This window comes from Muscardinus avellanarius (genome assembly GCF_963383645.1).
Source record: "Muscardinus avellanarius genome assembly, chromosome: 2".
NCBI lineage: Eukaryota > Metazoa > Chordata > Mammalia > Rodentia > Gliridae > Muscardinus > Muscardinus avellanarius.
In genome coordinates this window covers 139,975,599-139,991,871 of record NC_137787.1, presented here as the reverse complement: position 1 = coordinate 139,991,871, position 16,273 = coordinate 139,975,599, and the positions used below count along the sequence as shown (strand labels likewise).

General features: G+C 40.6%; 1 protein-coding gene across 1 annotated transcript in view; it reads left to right on the top strand.

Annotated features, from left to right (window-relative positions):
• Positions 1-16,273, top strand: part of RNASEH2B (ribonuclease H2 subunit B) — a gene marked incomplete at both ends in the record, with an annotated part of 81,562 nt that overhangs the window by 53,559 nt on the left and 11,730 nt on the right. The window contains 4 exons of the mRNA XM_080689455.1: positions 903-967; positions 1,549-1,654; positions 3,283-3,364; positions 4,698-4,740. Coding sequence (XP_080545581.1) covers positions 903-967; positions 1,549-1,654; positions 3,283-3,364; positions 4,698-4,740 — 296 coding nt within the window. The remainder of the gene's footprint in view (positions 1-902; positions 968-1,548; positions 1,655-3,282; positions 3,365-4,697; positions 4,741-16,273) is intronic.

The following is a 16,273-nucleotide window of genomic DNA, read 5'->3' as shown; positions in this document are numbered from 1 at the left end:
TTCTCCCATGGGAGCTGCGACTATGGTGTGATATCTCTGCCACCACCACTCCCCCACTGGGTTGGACTGCAAAAATATCTGACTCAGAGAGACTATCTGCGCAAGTCCCTGGGAATGCAGTACTGGGATTTCTCCTCTAGGGGCCGCAATTTGACTCACGTTTGTTGAGTGCACTGATGGAGCTGTAGTGGACTCGGTGAACTCGCTGCTGCTGCCGCTGGCAATATGGCACCGCTGCCAAGCCCTCAGCGGTGAGGCTGGCGTATTTCTTCTCTGGTTTTGAGCTCCGCTCTGAGTCCCTGCAGGGTGTGCTGAGCCCGCCCCTGGGAACTTTAGACGCTCCTTGCACTGAAAAAACTGCTGGATTTCACCCGGCTGTTCCGCAACTGCTCACCTCAGCTTCCTGTCCACTCCTCCTCGCTGGAGCCTGGTAGGTTGTTGAGTACGCTGATCTGGAGCCGGTGAACTCGCTGCTGCCGCCGGCAGTATGGCGCTGCTGCTGTGTCCTCAGCCGTGACGCCAGCGTATCTCCTCTCTGGTTTTGAGCTCAGTTCTGAGTCCCCCTACTCTCTGGAGCCTGGTGCTGTGAGGGAAGATGGAGCCGGTTTCTTTTCTGGTGTCTGGTTGTTCTTCTGGCCCTCTTTTTGTCTGTCTCTTGTATTTACAGTTTTTATTTCTCTGCTGATGGTGTTTTCTGGCTATGAAAGGCGCTGGTTTTGTGGTAATAGAGATCGATTGTTAGCGGGACTTGTAAACACCGCTTTTCTCTGTAGCCATCTTCACGGAAGTCAAGAATATAAATTATGAAGTGTTTTAAACTGTTAATATATATGTAATGTAGCCTTAATGAATTTATTATTTAACTCACTGTACTGAATTTATTTTTTCCCTACTTAATTCAGAAATACAGAACAAGAAATACTACAAGTATAGCAAAGAGAAGACATTAAAGTGGCTGGAAAAAAAGGTATGCTACTGCTTTAGTACCTTGTGGCTAAACAAAAAGAGAAAATTAATGTTCTTTGAAAACAATCTTTGGTTAAGGGAGTAAGACCATCCTATATATGTAGTAAAAAGAAGAAAGCTGTACAAATGTATCCAAGACTGAAAAGAAACAATGTTTTCTTTTACCCATATTCTCATTTCTTCCTGTTCCTGAATGAAAGAATTTCTTGCTCTTGGTCAGTACAGGTTGGAGTCTTCTAGGCCAGACAGTTCCACGTATGATGCTCTATGATGCTGTTAGCCCTACAGGTATCTCCAGGGTTATGATGTTCACTCCACCAACAAAGGATGGAAGGCTGAAGTATTCAGGCTTAAAGGAAGTGCATGCACTGGGTTTGTAGCTCAGAGATAGAATGACCCTGGGTTCAGTTTCTAGTACCACAAATAATAATAATAATAATAATAATAATAATAATAATAATAATAATAATACTTTGAATACCACTAGTATAAGGAAAGTATCACATACTTTTACATTAACTAAATCAGATATAATGATGACAAAAGTTTTTGCAAGATTTTCCTCCTTGTGTTTACTTCCAGGTTAATCAAACTGTGGCAGCATTAAAAAACAATAATGTCAATGTTGGAGCCCGGGTACAGTCAGCAACATTTTTCTCTGGTGACCAGGTTTCCAGTGACAAGGAAGGTAAATCAATTTTTTCATCATAAGTAATATTTTTCTAGAGTGAGTTGCTTATGTGCAAGGGCCTACTCAAAGATTTAAAAATCTTTAATGTTACAAAGCTTCATATTTCTGCCACCATTCTCATAGCTCTTAAGGCAGATGTGCCTCCTAGTTCAGAATCAAGAGCTATTTCTACTGAAGGTCATTTCGGTCACTAATCAATACTTGAATCATTTATTCAGTAAAAATTATTTTATACCAATAGCAGTCACAACCCTAAGAACCCTGGCTATCATTTGTGGAGGTGTGTTCCATGCCAGGCGCTTGGCTAAGTTGCTAGTGTACAAACATTATCTCTCCAGTCCTCCGGGAGTCTCAGGAAAGTACGCTCTGTCCGGTTACCCAGATAGAAGTGGCAAAACTGCTGCAGAAGCTTGTTTCACTCCTAGGCCCACATGCCTCACCTGTTTGTGTCTTCCTCTTGCACAGAGTTTCCATTCAGCTGTGTCTCTTTGCCTCTTACTCTCATGAAGCATATTTCCTAAGATAACTCTCAGTGTTTTGATACAGGAGGAGCATTTAGAAGAGATCTTACTGTATCATGTTTCTGTATTTAACTGCTATTTGAGCTGCATTATAATACTGGGAAGCCAATACTCTAAAATTAATGATTATCCATTCTGCTGATTAAGTTGTTTTTTATCTTTAAAGGCATTTTATTAGTTCTTGAATACAAATAATGCTCAAAGTTCTTTCTTATGAAGCACATACTTAGTAGAGAAAAATCGTAAATTATTTTATTTCTCCTATATTCATTACTGCTCAACGATTAGATTTATTACTTGAGGTGGACTTAAAACTAAGATTAATCTTAAAAAGAAGAGACTGAAGGTGGGCATGGTGGCACATGCTTGTAATCCCAGCAATTCGGGAGGCTGACACTGGAGGATCGTGGTTCACAGACAGCCTCAGCTCCTTAGTGAGGCCCTTTGCAACTCAGAGAGACCTTGTTTCAAAATAAAAAATAAAAATTAGGGCTGGGGGTGTAGCTCGGAGGTAGAATGTCCCTGGGTTCCATCCCCAGTACTGGGGGGAAAAAAAAATAGAAGAGACTTATATTTAAATTTTATTTTTATTGAGGACCTCAACAAAGCAAACTTAAGTTTTCCTTTTGATGTCATTTAGTGGGCATCTATTATGTTATCTTGCACATCTTTGATCTTTGGTATCATCTCACTTTTATCTCATCTGTCATATCTCTTTTCTACTCTGACACATAGATATTAGTATTACCAACTAGGAAACTGAGACTGGAGTTTAAGTGAGTTTCCTAAAGCCAGTAGACTGAGAATTTGGATTTAGGTCAGTTTAACTGTAAAACTACCATGATTTTTTTTTTTTTTTTTTTTTTTTTGGGTGGTACTGGGGTTCCTGGAAACCCTTCTACCTCCAGGCTACAGACCTATTTTTATGCTTTTATTTATTTATTTTTTTGAAACAGGGTCTCTTAAGCCTGCGCAGCTGGCTTCACACCTGCGCCATCCTCCTGTCTCCACCTCCCAAGCGTGGGGATTACAAGTGTGTGTCACCACACCTGGCTTTACCATGATTCTTACTAATTTTTTTTCACTGTTTTTTTTTTCTTTCAGAGGATTATATTCATTATGCCCATGGTCTGATATCTGAATATATCCCAAAAGAACTAAGTGATGAATTATCTAAATATTTAAAGTAAGTGTCAGTTTATCTGTAGTCTTAATTAACAGGTACCTTTGTGGTTCTTGGTTTCCTCTGCAATAGGACTTTTTATGGGCATGTCACTATGTTGTAAGAGATTATTCTTGAGTTATGCTATATAATGGCTAGGTTGGAGATGATTTTTAATGAACATCAATTGAGACATATTGATTTGGTGAGAAAATGATTGCACCAACTAATCAATGTTGAGATTGAAATTATTGCTTAGTACAATTATAGAAGATAAAGTGTATTAAAATTTTCTCCTAAATGGGACTTATTTTGTTCTTTGTGATCATTTTAAGAGAAAGAAAATTGGAGATGAAGGGGAGATAGCATGTAGAATATTTAGGAAAGGTCTTATACTATTTTTACTGTTAACATTAGTTATTCATCTTTATAGTGCTGAGGACTTGGAAAAGCAAGTGAAAAACAATCTGAGTTCTTGAGGGATGGAAGAATTTTTTTTAAGAAATAATAATTTGTATTTCTTACTTTATAAAGATCTTTAAATATAATATCAAAACTTTACTTTTTTGAAGTAATGTGCTTATTTTCAGGAATTTAGCAATTAAGACTATTGTATATTATGACTTAACAGCGTTTTCATATCTTTATTAAATCTTTTTTCTTCTTTAATCCATAGAAAGGATGGATTTTGGTTGCTGTTTCTAAATTCACAGTAAAGAATAATAAATATAGTTGCTGTTTTTAGAAAATACTATAGGTCCTACTTTAAAAACAATAGAAACTGATTTCTATATTAGTTGAAGTGTATTGAAAGCCTGCTTTAAATTGACTGTTTCATTCTTCTGTTTACTATTTCCTTGAATTTCTATCTTTGTATTCCATTATTTGTTTAGATTCTTTTCTTTTCACTAACATTTTTAAGTTTGAGTTTAGAACTTTGGGAGAGATATAATGTCAATTAAACTCTTTAAGAAAATAAAAGGCTTTTGTATGGCTTTTTTATGTGGCTTTTGTCAACAGTTAAAATATTTTTTTTACCTTTAAGTAAATGCTAGCATCATAATTTATAAAGAGAAAGCACTCCAACCCCAAAACACAAATCTGTGGAGGCTAAAGAAAAGCAACTCCATTTCAGCAAATGGGTTCCAGCTTTTTTTTTAATTCGACAATTTCAAGATAACAAGTAGCAAAATGAAGATTCATTCATTTAGAGAAATTTCATTTTTTTGTTTTTTTACTCTGAGGTGATTGAGCAGGAGGGTATATAGAATTAAAGCTAGATGAAAAGTTGGACTCAATATTCTTTGTTTTTCTGTCTATGAAAAAATCATGACTATGATTCTGTTTAACTTCTTAGGCTTCCAGAACCTTCAGCTTCATTGCCAAACCCTCCATCAAAGGTAAGAAACTGACCAAGATATCTTTGGGGGACTTAGGAAAAATTAGATTCTTACTATATGAGTTTAGGTTGTTTTGTTTTATTTTGTTTTTTGTTTTTGCTCTACTGGGGATTAAACTCAGGGGAATTCTGCCTCCAAGCTACACCCACAGCCCTATTTTTTATTCTTTATTTTGAAATGGTCTCAGTAAGTTGCAGAGAGCTCACTGAGTTCCTGAAACTGGCCATGAACCTGTGATTCGCCTGTCTCAGCCTCCCAGATACCGGGATTACAAGAGTGTCCCACCGTGCCCAGCTGTTTTTGCATAATACATATAAAAACCCATCTTGCATAAAGTGGTGCAATATGGAATATAGGTTGTATTAGGTTCTCTATCAGTATTTTTCATTTTTGCATATTTTACCTGAGTGGAGGAAACCAAATTTGTTTTGTCAAAATTCCTCAGTAAAGACATTATAGTTATATAATTAAAATGAAATCTTCAGTAGGCTAGATCACTTAATTTCATTAAAAGCAACCTAAATCCATATAGCTAAAATTCATTTTGCCAAATATAATTGTCATTGGCACAGAGATGCACAGAATATATATTAAAACATATATATCAGAATATATACAAAACATATATGTATTGTGTATGTAATTGTGTATATATGTGTGCATATATATATATATATATATATATATACATGTATATATTAGAACAAAGAATTCTTTGAACAAGGTTGACCACATTTCTTTTTCAAATTTAAAGTGACTAATGAATTTGTTTTTAACTGCCATCTATTAATGGGAATCCTTTTCCTCTTCCAGAGATTCTCAAACTAACACCTACAGCTTTTTTTATAGCTTGGCTTTATGTCTCAGATCCAGATTGGAGAAACCAGTCATAAACAAGGCTGATCTTAGATTGTAGAATCTCTCAATGTAGGCCAGATCTCAAGTGAACAAGCACTACTTAAAACAGGGAAATAAACACATGCACTGCTCTCCAGTGAGATCTTTCTCTAGCCAGAAATAGAGATGCCTTGAGAATGGCAATAGATGCTCGTAGATATTAAACAACTTTTCTTTCCCACTGCATTCAGTCCTTGGCCTTTAAGGTGGTCAACATGCTCAGGATTTTTTTTTTTTTTTTTCCTTCATTGGGTCCTGGGAGAGATGGTCACTTCAAACTGATGTATTGCTTTGAGTTTTACAAAAGGAGTGAAAATTGAAAGTACATCAATATTAATTGGGGTCCGTGTTTAGCAGGTTTTCAAAGAAGGTACATCTTTATGCTCTTCAAGACTAGCACTGGGCAGAAGTCAGTTGCTGTAAGATCTAAGAAGGATCCTTCTAGGGGTCTTTTTTGGAAGCACTTATAACTGGCATCTTGTTTATTTGGCATACTTTTTCCAGTTCAGTAGCTAATCTCTGACAGTATTTAGGAGACAGAAAAGCAGTTGTCTTCTTCTAAGTAGGTGGATGTGCCTCTGCAAGTGTTTGTCTCCCTCAAGAAACTAAACTAAACATATTTATTTCTCCCAAATATCTATCTTCCTTAGTAACTTGAATATCATTCATGAATTGGTCTAAACTTTTTCTTGAAAGTTTTAGCCTTTGGTACCTTCTGGAGGTAGCATATAAGTTTATCCTTCTTTGTTCCAGTTTTCTATTTTCTCATTTTTGCTTCTCAGATTTAAGTCATTTATTATTTCATCATTTTTTATTTAGATCTATAGTTGGCAAACTTTCTGTAAAGGACATATAGTAAATATTTTAGGTTCCCTGAAGCAGACGGTCTCTTACAGCTACTCAGCTGTGGTGATGTAGTGAGAAAATAGCCACAGATAATACATAAATGAACCAATATAGCCATGTTACAGTAAAATTTCATTTCGTAAAATCCAGGGCCAGCTGGATTTGACCTGTGAACCATAGTTTGCCACGCGCTGGGTTAGATCTCGACATCTTATCCTTCTTAAACTTCACCCTCATCTCCTGAATTATGTCAGTTGCTTTTCAAGGTCTTTTTAGAGTTCTGGTGGACACGGTACAAACTGTATTGAATGATATAATTTAAACAAGTATAGGCCATGTTTTCTGCTAGCTCTCCGGTCTGTGCCCAGGATTTGATTGATTTTTACAACAGTATACTTGATTGTTTTCGGGAAATTCTTCCAGCAGCCATTCTGTGTCTTTGTATCGAGTTGTAATGGATAGATAGCATAGAGCCCACCATCTTAAATAAGTTTTGTCTCAGTTTCTCTTACCATCACATGTCTGCCTTTGTTAAAGCTCAGCTTCCTACCCTTATTCCCTGTAGTCTTTTGGATTTATCACTCTCAGCTAGCAGAACTGAATGTAACTAGTGGTTTAATTGGAGATGATCCAATGGTTCCTTCTTGCAAACCATTTGTACGAGTGAGAACACTGGGTTTAACATTAATCCTGGTGTTACTCTGCTATTTGTTCTTCTCTTTGAGAATGGTGTTCCTTTAGTCATGTCTTTTCTACTTTCTGAGCCACTTGCTCATTTTTACTGAAACATCTCAATCTATAGTGATTGTGTCTCTTACATAACAAAATATCAGTAAATGTTACAATCATGTTTTTTTCCAATATATTTAACAGTGTACTGGGAATGACATAAAACCTGGTTATGTGGAGAGGCTACCACAATAATTTTCTTTTTTTATAAGCACTTATCACTGGCATCTTGCTTGGTTGTAAGCTATTATGACATCTTATCAAGTCATTTTACTTATTAAATGGTTTATTTTCATATAGAAGTGAGACAGGTAAATTGAAGGGTACAGTGAGTACTGAGTTTTAACAAAGGCATGCCTCTGAAATCATTGATATACACAACAAACAACTCATGAGCAGGCCCCACCTGCTGTAAAGCCCTAACCACTAGCTATCCCCCAAATAACAGATAAAACAATAGCAAAGAAACCACAGGAAAATCTCAAGCTGTTTGTTTAGAAGAACAAACAACTACATGAGGCATGCCCAACCAAGGACTTTGACCAATTTATGACTAGATCCCTTTGTCATTGTTAAACGCAGAAGGGAGATATAAAACTCTACTAAACTGACTGGTTTCTACCTAGACTTCCCACTTTACTTCATACCTACATACATATGATAATCACTCAGCATATAATATATAACTGTAGGCACTAGATCAAGGAGATGTGACTCACTCTAAGATCTATACTTTTGTTCTTGAGTGTGTGTTTTCCCTTTATAATAAATCTCTTGTTCTAATCATACCTGACATGTCCTTAAATTCTTTTCTGTTATACAATCAAGAAACTGGAAGGTCCAAACAGAGGTCTTCTCTGCTCTGGAGACCTTGGACCCTGTGGAGTGACATAGTCAGACCCCCAGTGAGTAACCTGACATGCCTTTCTTGAATTCCTAAGAAAGTGCAAGTTCTGCTGCAGCTTTGCTGATTTTTTTCTTCCTCTTCCTTTTTCATGGGCCCCAAAAGGATCACACAGGTGCACTTTCCAAGAGTTTGACTGGGAAGCACTATCCCACGTGGAGCAGTTCACTCTTTCTCTTTCTCTTTCTCTTTCCTCAAAATGCCTTCAGATTTCTTTCCTCTGGGCTTTGGGAAACAATGAGAGTCTGAGTATAATGACAGGGAAGATAAGAAGCACTCATTTTCACCAACCTAACTAAGTGGAGGGAAATCTTAACTAAATTAGGGGAAATCCCAAGAAGTGCAGTGGCCTATGGGGAAATTCTAAAGATAGCATACCATAGAACAGGTAAACCTTAAAATAACAGGTAGAACTTAATAAGTTCATATGGGGAGACATATATAAGGGCTGATCAGCCAGTGTCTTGAACACTCTCACATTTCATCAAACTGTGTCACACCTGAGGTCACACCTGAGACACAGTAGAGGAAATCAGCCTAGGGGGTGCCATCTTCAGAAGCAACCTCCAAAATCAACACTCACAGTGACCTGAAACTTACAGAATCCCTAGACAGTCACGGGAGTGGCCAGCAGTCTTCCATTCTAGCACGGATCTTTGTATTCACATGATAACTTGCCTGATTAAAGGATTAGAAAAGTATAAGTATGATAAAATATGTGAGGTGAAACAGGAAAAAGATGAGACTCCTGTTTCATTTTTAGGATAGCTAACTTAAACCTTTCAAAAATTAAGTAGTGTTGATCCTGGCTCTAAGGAAGGCCAAGTCTTGTTGGGGGTGCACTTCATCTACCAGTTGGCCCCATACATTCTCAGAAAGATTCAAAAGAAAGACATAGCCTGGACTCCCATTCATCAGCTGCTAGAGTTGGCATTTGTGATATTCAACAGTAGAAACAAAATGGAAGACCGTATGAGGATCCAGAGGAGACAACAGGCTACAGCAGAAGCCCAGTTATTGCATTTTTATGAGAAGCACCCTGCAACCTAACTAAAGGCAAATATAGTCCAGAGAGGGAAAACTGGAGGTGATGGTTGTTTCAAATGCAGAGACTCAGGAGATGGAGCAAAACCTGTCCTTGGTGACTGAAGGTGCCCAAGGTTTTATATTGTCCCCAATGACCAGTTGGAGATTGCTCTTGAATAATCTTATAATTGACTCTTGACTTTGCAGGTAAAAGTTCTAATTTTCTGTTGGATATTGGGGCTTAATATTCTGCTCTACTTAAACTTCCTAGACCCATTTTTTTATTCAAAGCTGCATTGTGATTAGTGTTGATGGAACCCCTGAGATCAAGAAAATTTACCATGCCTCTGACTTGTATATTTAGAAAACTAATTGTTTTTCAGTCCTTCCTGGTTCTCCAGAAATACTTCACTCTTCTGTTGAAGAGAAATTTTCAAACCTTTCTAGGTACATCTCTTCATTTGGAACCTAAACAGTAGCTCCCTTTCCAAGGAGCATTGGTTACAGGGCCATCAAGTGAGAGACTCAGAGGCCTGCCTGAGGATGCCTTATCACTAATAGATCTTCAGACTTGACATGGAGACACCAAGAAATGCAAATACATGTTCAGCCAGTCTATATTTTTCCACAAGACCCAAAGATATACTTCCACAAATAACAATACCCTATCAAGCCTGAGGCCTGCTAAGGGCTCCAGCCCTAAATATCTTAAGTATGTTCTCCTGCTGTAAGCTCAGTCCCCATTAATGAGACTGTAATCCTGTTTCATTCTGTAGTTCCAAACCTGTGTGCCGCAAACCGGCTCAGTCGAGATGGGCGTGATCCCACTCGCGATTGAAAATCTCAGAAAAGATGGGGGAGGATAGGGTGACGTACGGCAGCCTCTTATGTGCAGCGATTCTTTCCCGTCTAGGAAATAAATTTCTTTAAGTTCCTATTCGCGGCACTTCTGGAAAGAATCTGATATGGACAAGAGCTTCTTGAGCTAATGACACTTTATTACAAGAACCCAGAAAAATTTATACCCTTCACCAGTAAAGTTAATAATAAGAGAAAAGGAGGTGAATGCAGTCACTGTAAAACAATAGTGAATAACATGTAAACAAAGGTAAAAAAACTAGTTCGGCTTTCGGCTTTCAAGAGATTAACTCCGGATCTTCTCCCGGATCTTGCAGACAGGCAGTTCCAAAGGGCAATCTTCCAGAAGAAATGGGCACGCCCAAGGCTTGGAGGCCTCTCGGGGAATCTTCTTTAACTTTTTTGGAACTTTCCATCTTTTGGGCTCAGTCTGTATGGCAGGCATGGGGGGATGTGGCAATTCAGGTGGATGTGATAAAGTTCTCCAGGTGTTGCCGCCTTACCTTCTAAAATCTGGAATCTTAAACTCACAAGACAGTTTGGCAGACAAACACCAAAAATACCATGTAGTTTTTAGATTTAGTTGTCAGATATACTTCCTTAACTGTGAAACACTTTTCCTCAACCGATAGGCTTATTAGAAACCTATTCATCTTATAAATAATCCATATTCCTGTCCCAGACCCTTTGCAATATCATTTCCTTAGCCACGTGGTGCCTCCCACATCTCGGGCAGGGCTCATACTGTGTGTAAAGGTCAAGAATCTTCCTAGCCTTCAGCTCCATTGTATTGGGCAGTATTAGTCACTCATAAACTAGGTTGCTTTGATGTTACACCCAACATTTGTCTTCCTGTATCTGGGCAGGATCACAAAGAGAGGGGTAAATAGAGGCATCGGGTCGCCTCCCCCTCTAGGGCCTTTTTTGTTGTAAGTTAGTGATTAGGTTGAAGGTCAGAGATTGAGGGGAAATCTGCGTTTGTAATTACTGACTGGAATGCTGCCACTGCATCTAAATTCTAACTAGGTTTTATTACCATTTGAACAAAGCCGAGGACATTTAGAGGTTTGGACAAATTACCAGAAATTTTATTTTCCACGGACTCAGTTTCTCTCACAGTCCTGATCTTACACCACTGGAGCAATTCATGTGGAGAGTTAAAAGAATCATTACTAAAAGAATAATAGTTATGAAAGAATATCTAAAAGTGGAGAGTACTTTCGGCCAGCGATCACACCTTCTCTTCGGGGCTTATTTCTCGCGTTGAGATTTTGCCTATGGACTGCATGAGTAATTTTCATGCAGATGCCGAGAGAGCGTAGCTGTAGCTGGTGTCTGCACCTGTGCTCTTATTTTGACTCAAAAACTGAATGAATCTGCATGATTTGCCATTATTGATCCCGAGGATGGTCTTTTATATATTATTGCCCCGACTCAAAATAACCATTTGCTTTTGAGTGGAGCAACTGTGATACCATGGAAACTGCCCAGTATACTTGGACAGTGCTGCCTCCAGGACTTAGAGACAGCCCCCACCTATTTAGAGAGGCGCTAGCAATGGAATTAAAATCTCTTACTAGAAAATTGAGCTCTGCTTCAATGTATGTATGATTTTCTTAATCTGCAGCCTCACAAAATAGAATTTGGACAAAAATAGTATCAGGGTTTTTCATTTCTTGAGAGCTACAGGGTACAGAGTATATCTGTAAAGGGCTGGACCTCACAACAAAAGGTAAAATATTTAGGCCATTTCCTAACCCTAGGGAACAAACTCTCACCTCTAAAAGAGAAAAGGGCCTCTTAAAAATAGGACTACCTCAATGTAAGAGACAACTCAGAGCCTTCTAAGGAATGGCTAGACTTTGTAGAGTTCAGATTGATTCCTGGTTTGGGCTTGCAGTCATATAAGGGTCTTGCTCTGAGCTTCTGGGTTGTATAGCAAGAGGCTTTCCAAAAGCTCACAGACTTGCTGCTGTCTGCCCAAGGCTTGGGGATTCCTGACTTGGATACACCTTTTACCTTAGGATGTGGCACTGGGGGTCCTCATTTAAAGGCTGGCGGATCCTCCTGAACCTGTGGGTTACTTTTCTAAACAATTGGATTTAGTGTCATGTGGATGGCTTGGGTGCCTGTGAGCATGGCTGTTACAGCTCTTCTTGTGTAAAAGGCCACTTAATAAGCCTAGGACACATACTAGAAATTTATTCCTCCTGCCCATCCAGGTTCAAAGTGTCCTTGTATTTAAAGTACATCAATAGCAAACTATACAACAACTCTTCAAATATCCAGACTTGTACTAGAATCTCCAGAAATCTCTCTTACATTTTGCCAAATTCTAAACCTGGCAACATTGCTTCAGACCCTAGGGAAATGGGGATAAATTGCTTTATTCCCATGTGGAAACCACAGAGCAGATCTATTCTAATAGACCTGATCTCAGGGACTAACCTATGAGCAACCCTGATGTAAAATGATTCACATACCAAAGCGGTTATAGGACCCATGGAGCTTGGAGAGGAGACTCTGCAATAGTCAAGTCACCAGGAGATGACTGAGACAAATCTCTTAGCAAAAAAAGCTTAAAACAGTTTCCTTTGCTCAAGCTCTACATTGGGGGAAAGGTAAGCAATTCAGTACTTGACATTCTGTCCTAGTCCTTCATGCTTATCCTGCCATATGGAATGAAAAGGGGTTCCTAACAGAAAAACAACTCCCAATCAAACATGGGCCCACAGTTTTCTCTCTCAAGAAACAGTGTGGTTACCTGCCCAGGTAACAGAGATGTCATTCAGAGGTCATTAAAAGGGCAATTTCCCCTTAACACAGGGAAATGCATTGGCAGAAGTACCAAACATACAGTGCTTAAAAATGTTTCAGAAATGACCCTGTTACTCCTAGCCCCAAATGTGGGCATAGCCCCTCTTATTCAAAGCCTGAAGAAGGATGGGCAAGATAGCAGGGGTTTACACTAGCTGATAATTATGGCTAATAGATTAAAGAGGACATCATAAAGTTTTACTACCCCAGACTGACCAGAGGGAAATTTTAAAGGGATCCATGACTCATGACATTAAGGAGAGAGGCACTGACTACTCTAGTTTTTCATTGAGGGAAAAGATCTTGAATCTCCTATTTGAGAGGTCATAAGAACTTGTTCCCTGTGTCTTCATAACAACCCAGTGGGGAACATGGACCTAGCTACTCTGTAACAGAGTATATTTCCTGGATACTACACTTGACCCAGATGTCCCTATGTCAAGGATACAAATAGCTTCTAGTTTTTGCTCATACCCTTTCTTAGTAAACAGAAGCGTATCTCACCTGAACCAAAAAGGCCCAAGAGATCACTAAAGCTCCATTAAAGGAAAATTTTCTGTGGTTTGGACTCTCCAAGCTACTCTGGAGCAGTAACAGACTTTCCTTTTCTCCAATTTGATGTAAGAAATCTCAGTCATTGGGCATAACTTACCATTCTCACTCCTACTGGCACCTTTAATCATCATAAAAAATAGAAAGGGCCAGGTTGCATATCCAAAGCACGTTGGCAAAATCGAGTCAAGAAGCCTGAGAACCCGGGCTATGACTGTTGCCTATTACCCTGTTAAGAACAAGAATTGCCCCTAAACATCTCTCCAACTGAGCCCTTATAAAATGCTCTGCAGGAGCCTGCTCTCCGAGTGAAGCTGTGGACCTCTGCCTTTGGAGGGAGGACAAAATTTTATTGTCACTGGGTATCTGGGGTCCCAGCTTTCTCAAGAGACATGCACTGCTCCCTCATATTAAAAAAAAAAAAAAAATCAAAGAACGCTTGTAATCCCTGCGCTTGGGAGGCGGAGACAGGAGGATCATGCAGGCTCGAGGCCAGCCTTGCTGGCTTGAGAGACCCTGTTTCCAAATAAGAATATATATATTAAAAAAAAAAGTGGGCCCCTGGGAGTAAAGCCCAGAGGTGGAAGGGTTTCCAGGAATCCCAGTACCACCAAAAAAAGGGGTGGGGGGAACATCTGTAGAAGACCTGCTCATAGTAACAGAGAACAGAGGCCAATGCACAGAAATACAGCAAGGCCAGAGGTGGGGCCTCAGAGGCCAGGATCAGAGCCTGCCGTGTGGCTAGGCCAGTGCCGGGGCCAGTGAGGCCGGGATCGGAGCCTGCCATGAGGCAAGGCCTGTGTTGGGGCCTCAGAGGCTAGGATCGGAGCTTGCTGAGGGGTGAGGCTGCTGTCGTGCCCAGTGAACCCAGGATCATGGCCTGCCATGAGGCAAGACTGGTGCTGGGGCCTCCGAGGCCGAGATCAGAACCTGCCGAGGGGTGAGGCCGGTGCTGAGGTCAGCAAGGCTGGGATCGAGGTCTGCCGTGAGGCAAGGCCAGTGCTGGAGCTTCCGAGGCCAGGATCGGAGCCTGCCGAGGGGTGAAGCTGGTGCCGGGGGCAGCAAGGCCAGGATCGGGGCCTGACATGAGGCAAGACCGATGCTGGGGCCAGCAAAGCTGGAATCGGACCTGCCGTGAGGCAAGGCCGGTGCTGGGGCCTCCGAGGCCGGGATCAGAGCTTGCCAAGGGTCAAGGCTGGCGCTGGGGTCAGCAAGGCCAGGACCGGAGCCTGCTGTGAGGCAAGGCCAGTGCTGGGGCCAGCAAGGCCGGGATCGGAGCCTGCCAAGGGGTGAGGCCAGTGCTGGGGCCTCCAAGGCCGGGATTGAAGCCTGCCGAGTGGTGAGGCTGGTGTCGGGGCCAACGAGACCAGGATCGGGGCCTGCCATGAGTCAAGGCCGGTGCTGCAGCCTCCGAGTCCGGGATCAGAGCCTGCCAAGGGGTGAGGCTGGAGTCGGGGCCAGCGAGACCAGGATCAGAGCTTGCTGTGAGGCAGGACCTTTGCTGGGGCCTCAGAGGCAGAGATTGGAGCCTACCGAGGGGTGAGGTTGATGCCAGGGCCAGAGAGGTTGGGATCAGAGTCTGCCATGAGGCAAGGCCAGTGCCAGGGCCTCAGGGGCCGAGATCGGAGCCTGCCATGTGGTGAGGCCAGTACTGTGGTCAGCAAGTCCAGGATCATTGCCTGCCATTTGGTACACAGGTGTGGAGCCAGTGAGGGTGAGATAGGAGCTAGCTTAAAGACAAGGCCAGTGCTGGGGTCCCCAAGGTTGGGATCAGAGCCTGCCACAAGACAAGGCCGGTACTGGAGCCAGCGAGGCCGGGAGCAGAGTCTATCGGGTGGCCAGGCTGGTGCTGGGGCCTTTAAGAGTGGGGTTGGAACTTGCAAAGAGGCATACACAAAGAAATATCACAGAAAATGAGAAAATCTGATGCTCTCCCTAATATGCAAAACTAGGAAGAAATGGGTAATAGGAGGGAATCTAATGGAAGAAAGGGCTCTATGGAGGAGCAATTAAGGTGACCAATCAGAGGGGATGGAATGGGGGAAGATGGAATCTCTTTAAAGCACATGATGTGCGTAAATAAATATATCAATGTTACACACTAAATCAAGCATGGGATTGAGGGTGGGGGAGGGAGTGCGATGGGGATTAGATAAAGGTTGATTGGATGATGTGTACTTGGATATCCTAACAAGTCTTGTATTACATTGTGATGTTTGACTACAATGCACCAATAAAAATATCTTTAAAAGTACTTTATTTGAAAAAATAAACTATAATTAAACTGATTTCATAAAAGATAAAAACAGTGATAAATATGTAAGCATTAAATCATGATGATAATGTTTACTCATTGTCATGGGAATTAATCATTAAACTAAAAAAACCTCTTGCAATAGATCATAGATGATATGCTTTAATATAAACAGACATGCACACACACATCATTACTTTTTAGTTGGAAGTGTATTCAAACCAAAAGCTGTTATCACACATGGCATAGAATAAACTGATCTTCTTTAATTGTAAAATAAAAATAAATAAATAAATAAAATGCTCTGCAGGAGGACCTTTCTGGCCTCAGGCCTTGTCATTGATCCTAAAATAATCAGTTTAGCATAGGTACAGTAGTCCCTTCTAAGATATGGAAATTGAAGTGTCTTTAGCTCTTGATTCCATTGCTATCATTCCACAAAACTTGAAAGGTGTACTCAACTACTGACCAGTGTCTTTCTAAGCACCGTGGTAGCTGCCAAACTCCAGGGTCAAACATCATGGACCCTTTTACCAAGAATTAAAACTGTTCTTGAGATTTCACAGAAGTCAAGTCTCACACCGGAGTGAAAAGAGAAGGCTCTTTTGTGAACCACTGGAAAATCTATTCAAGAAAAACAAGAAACCAAA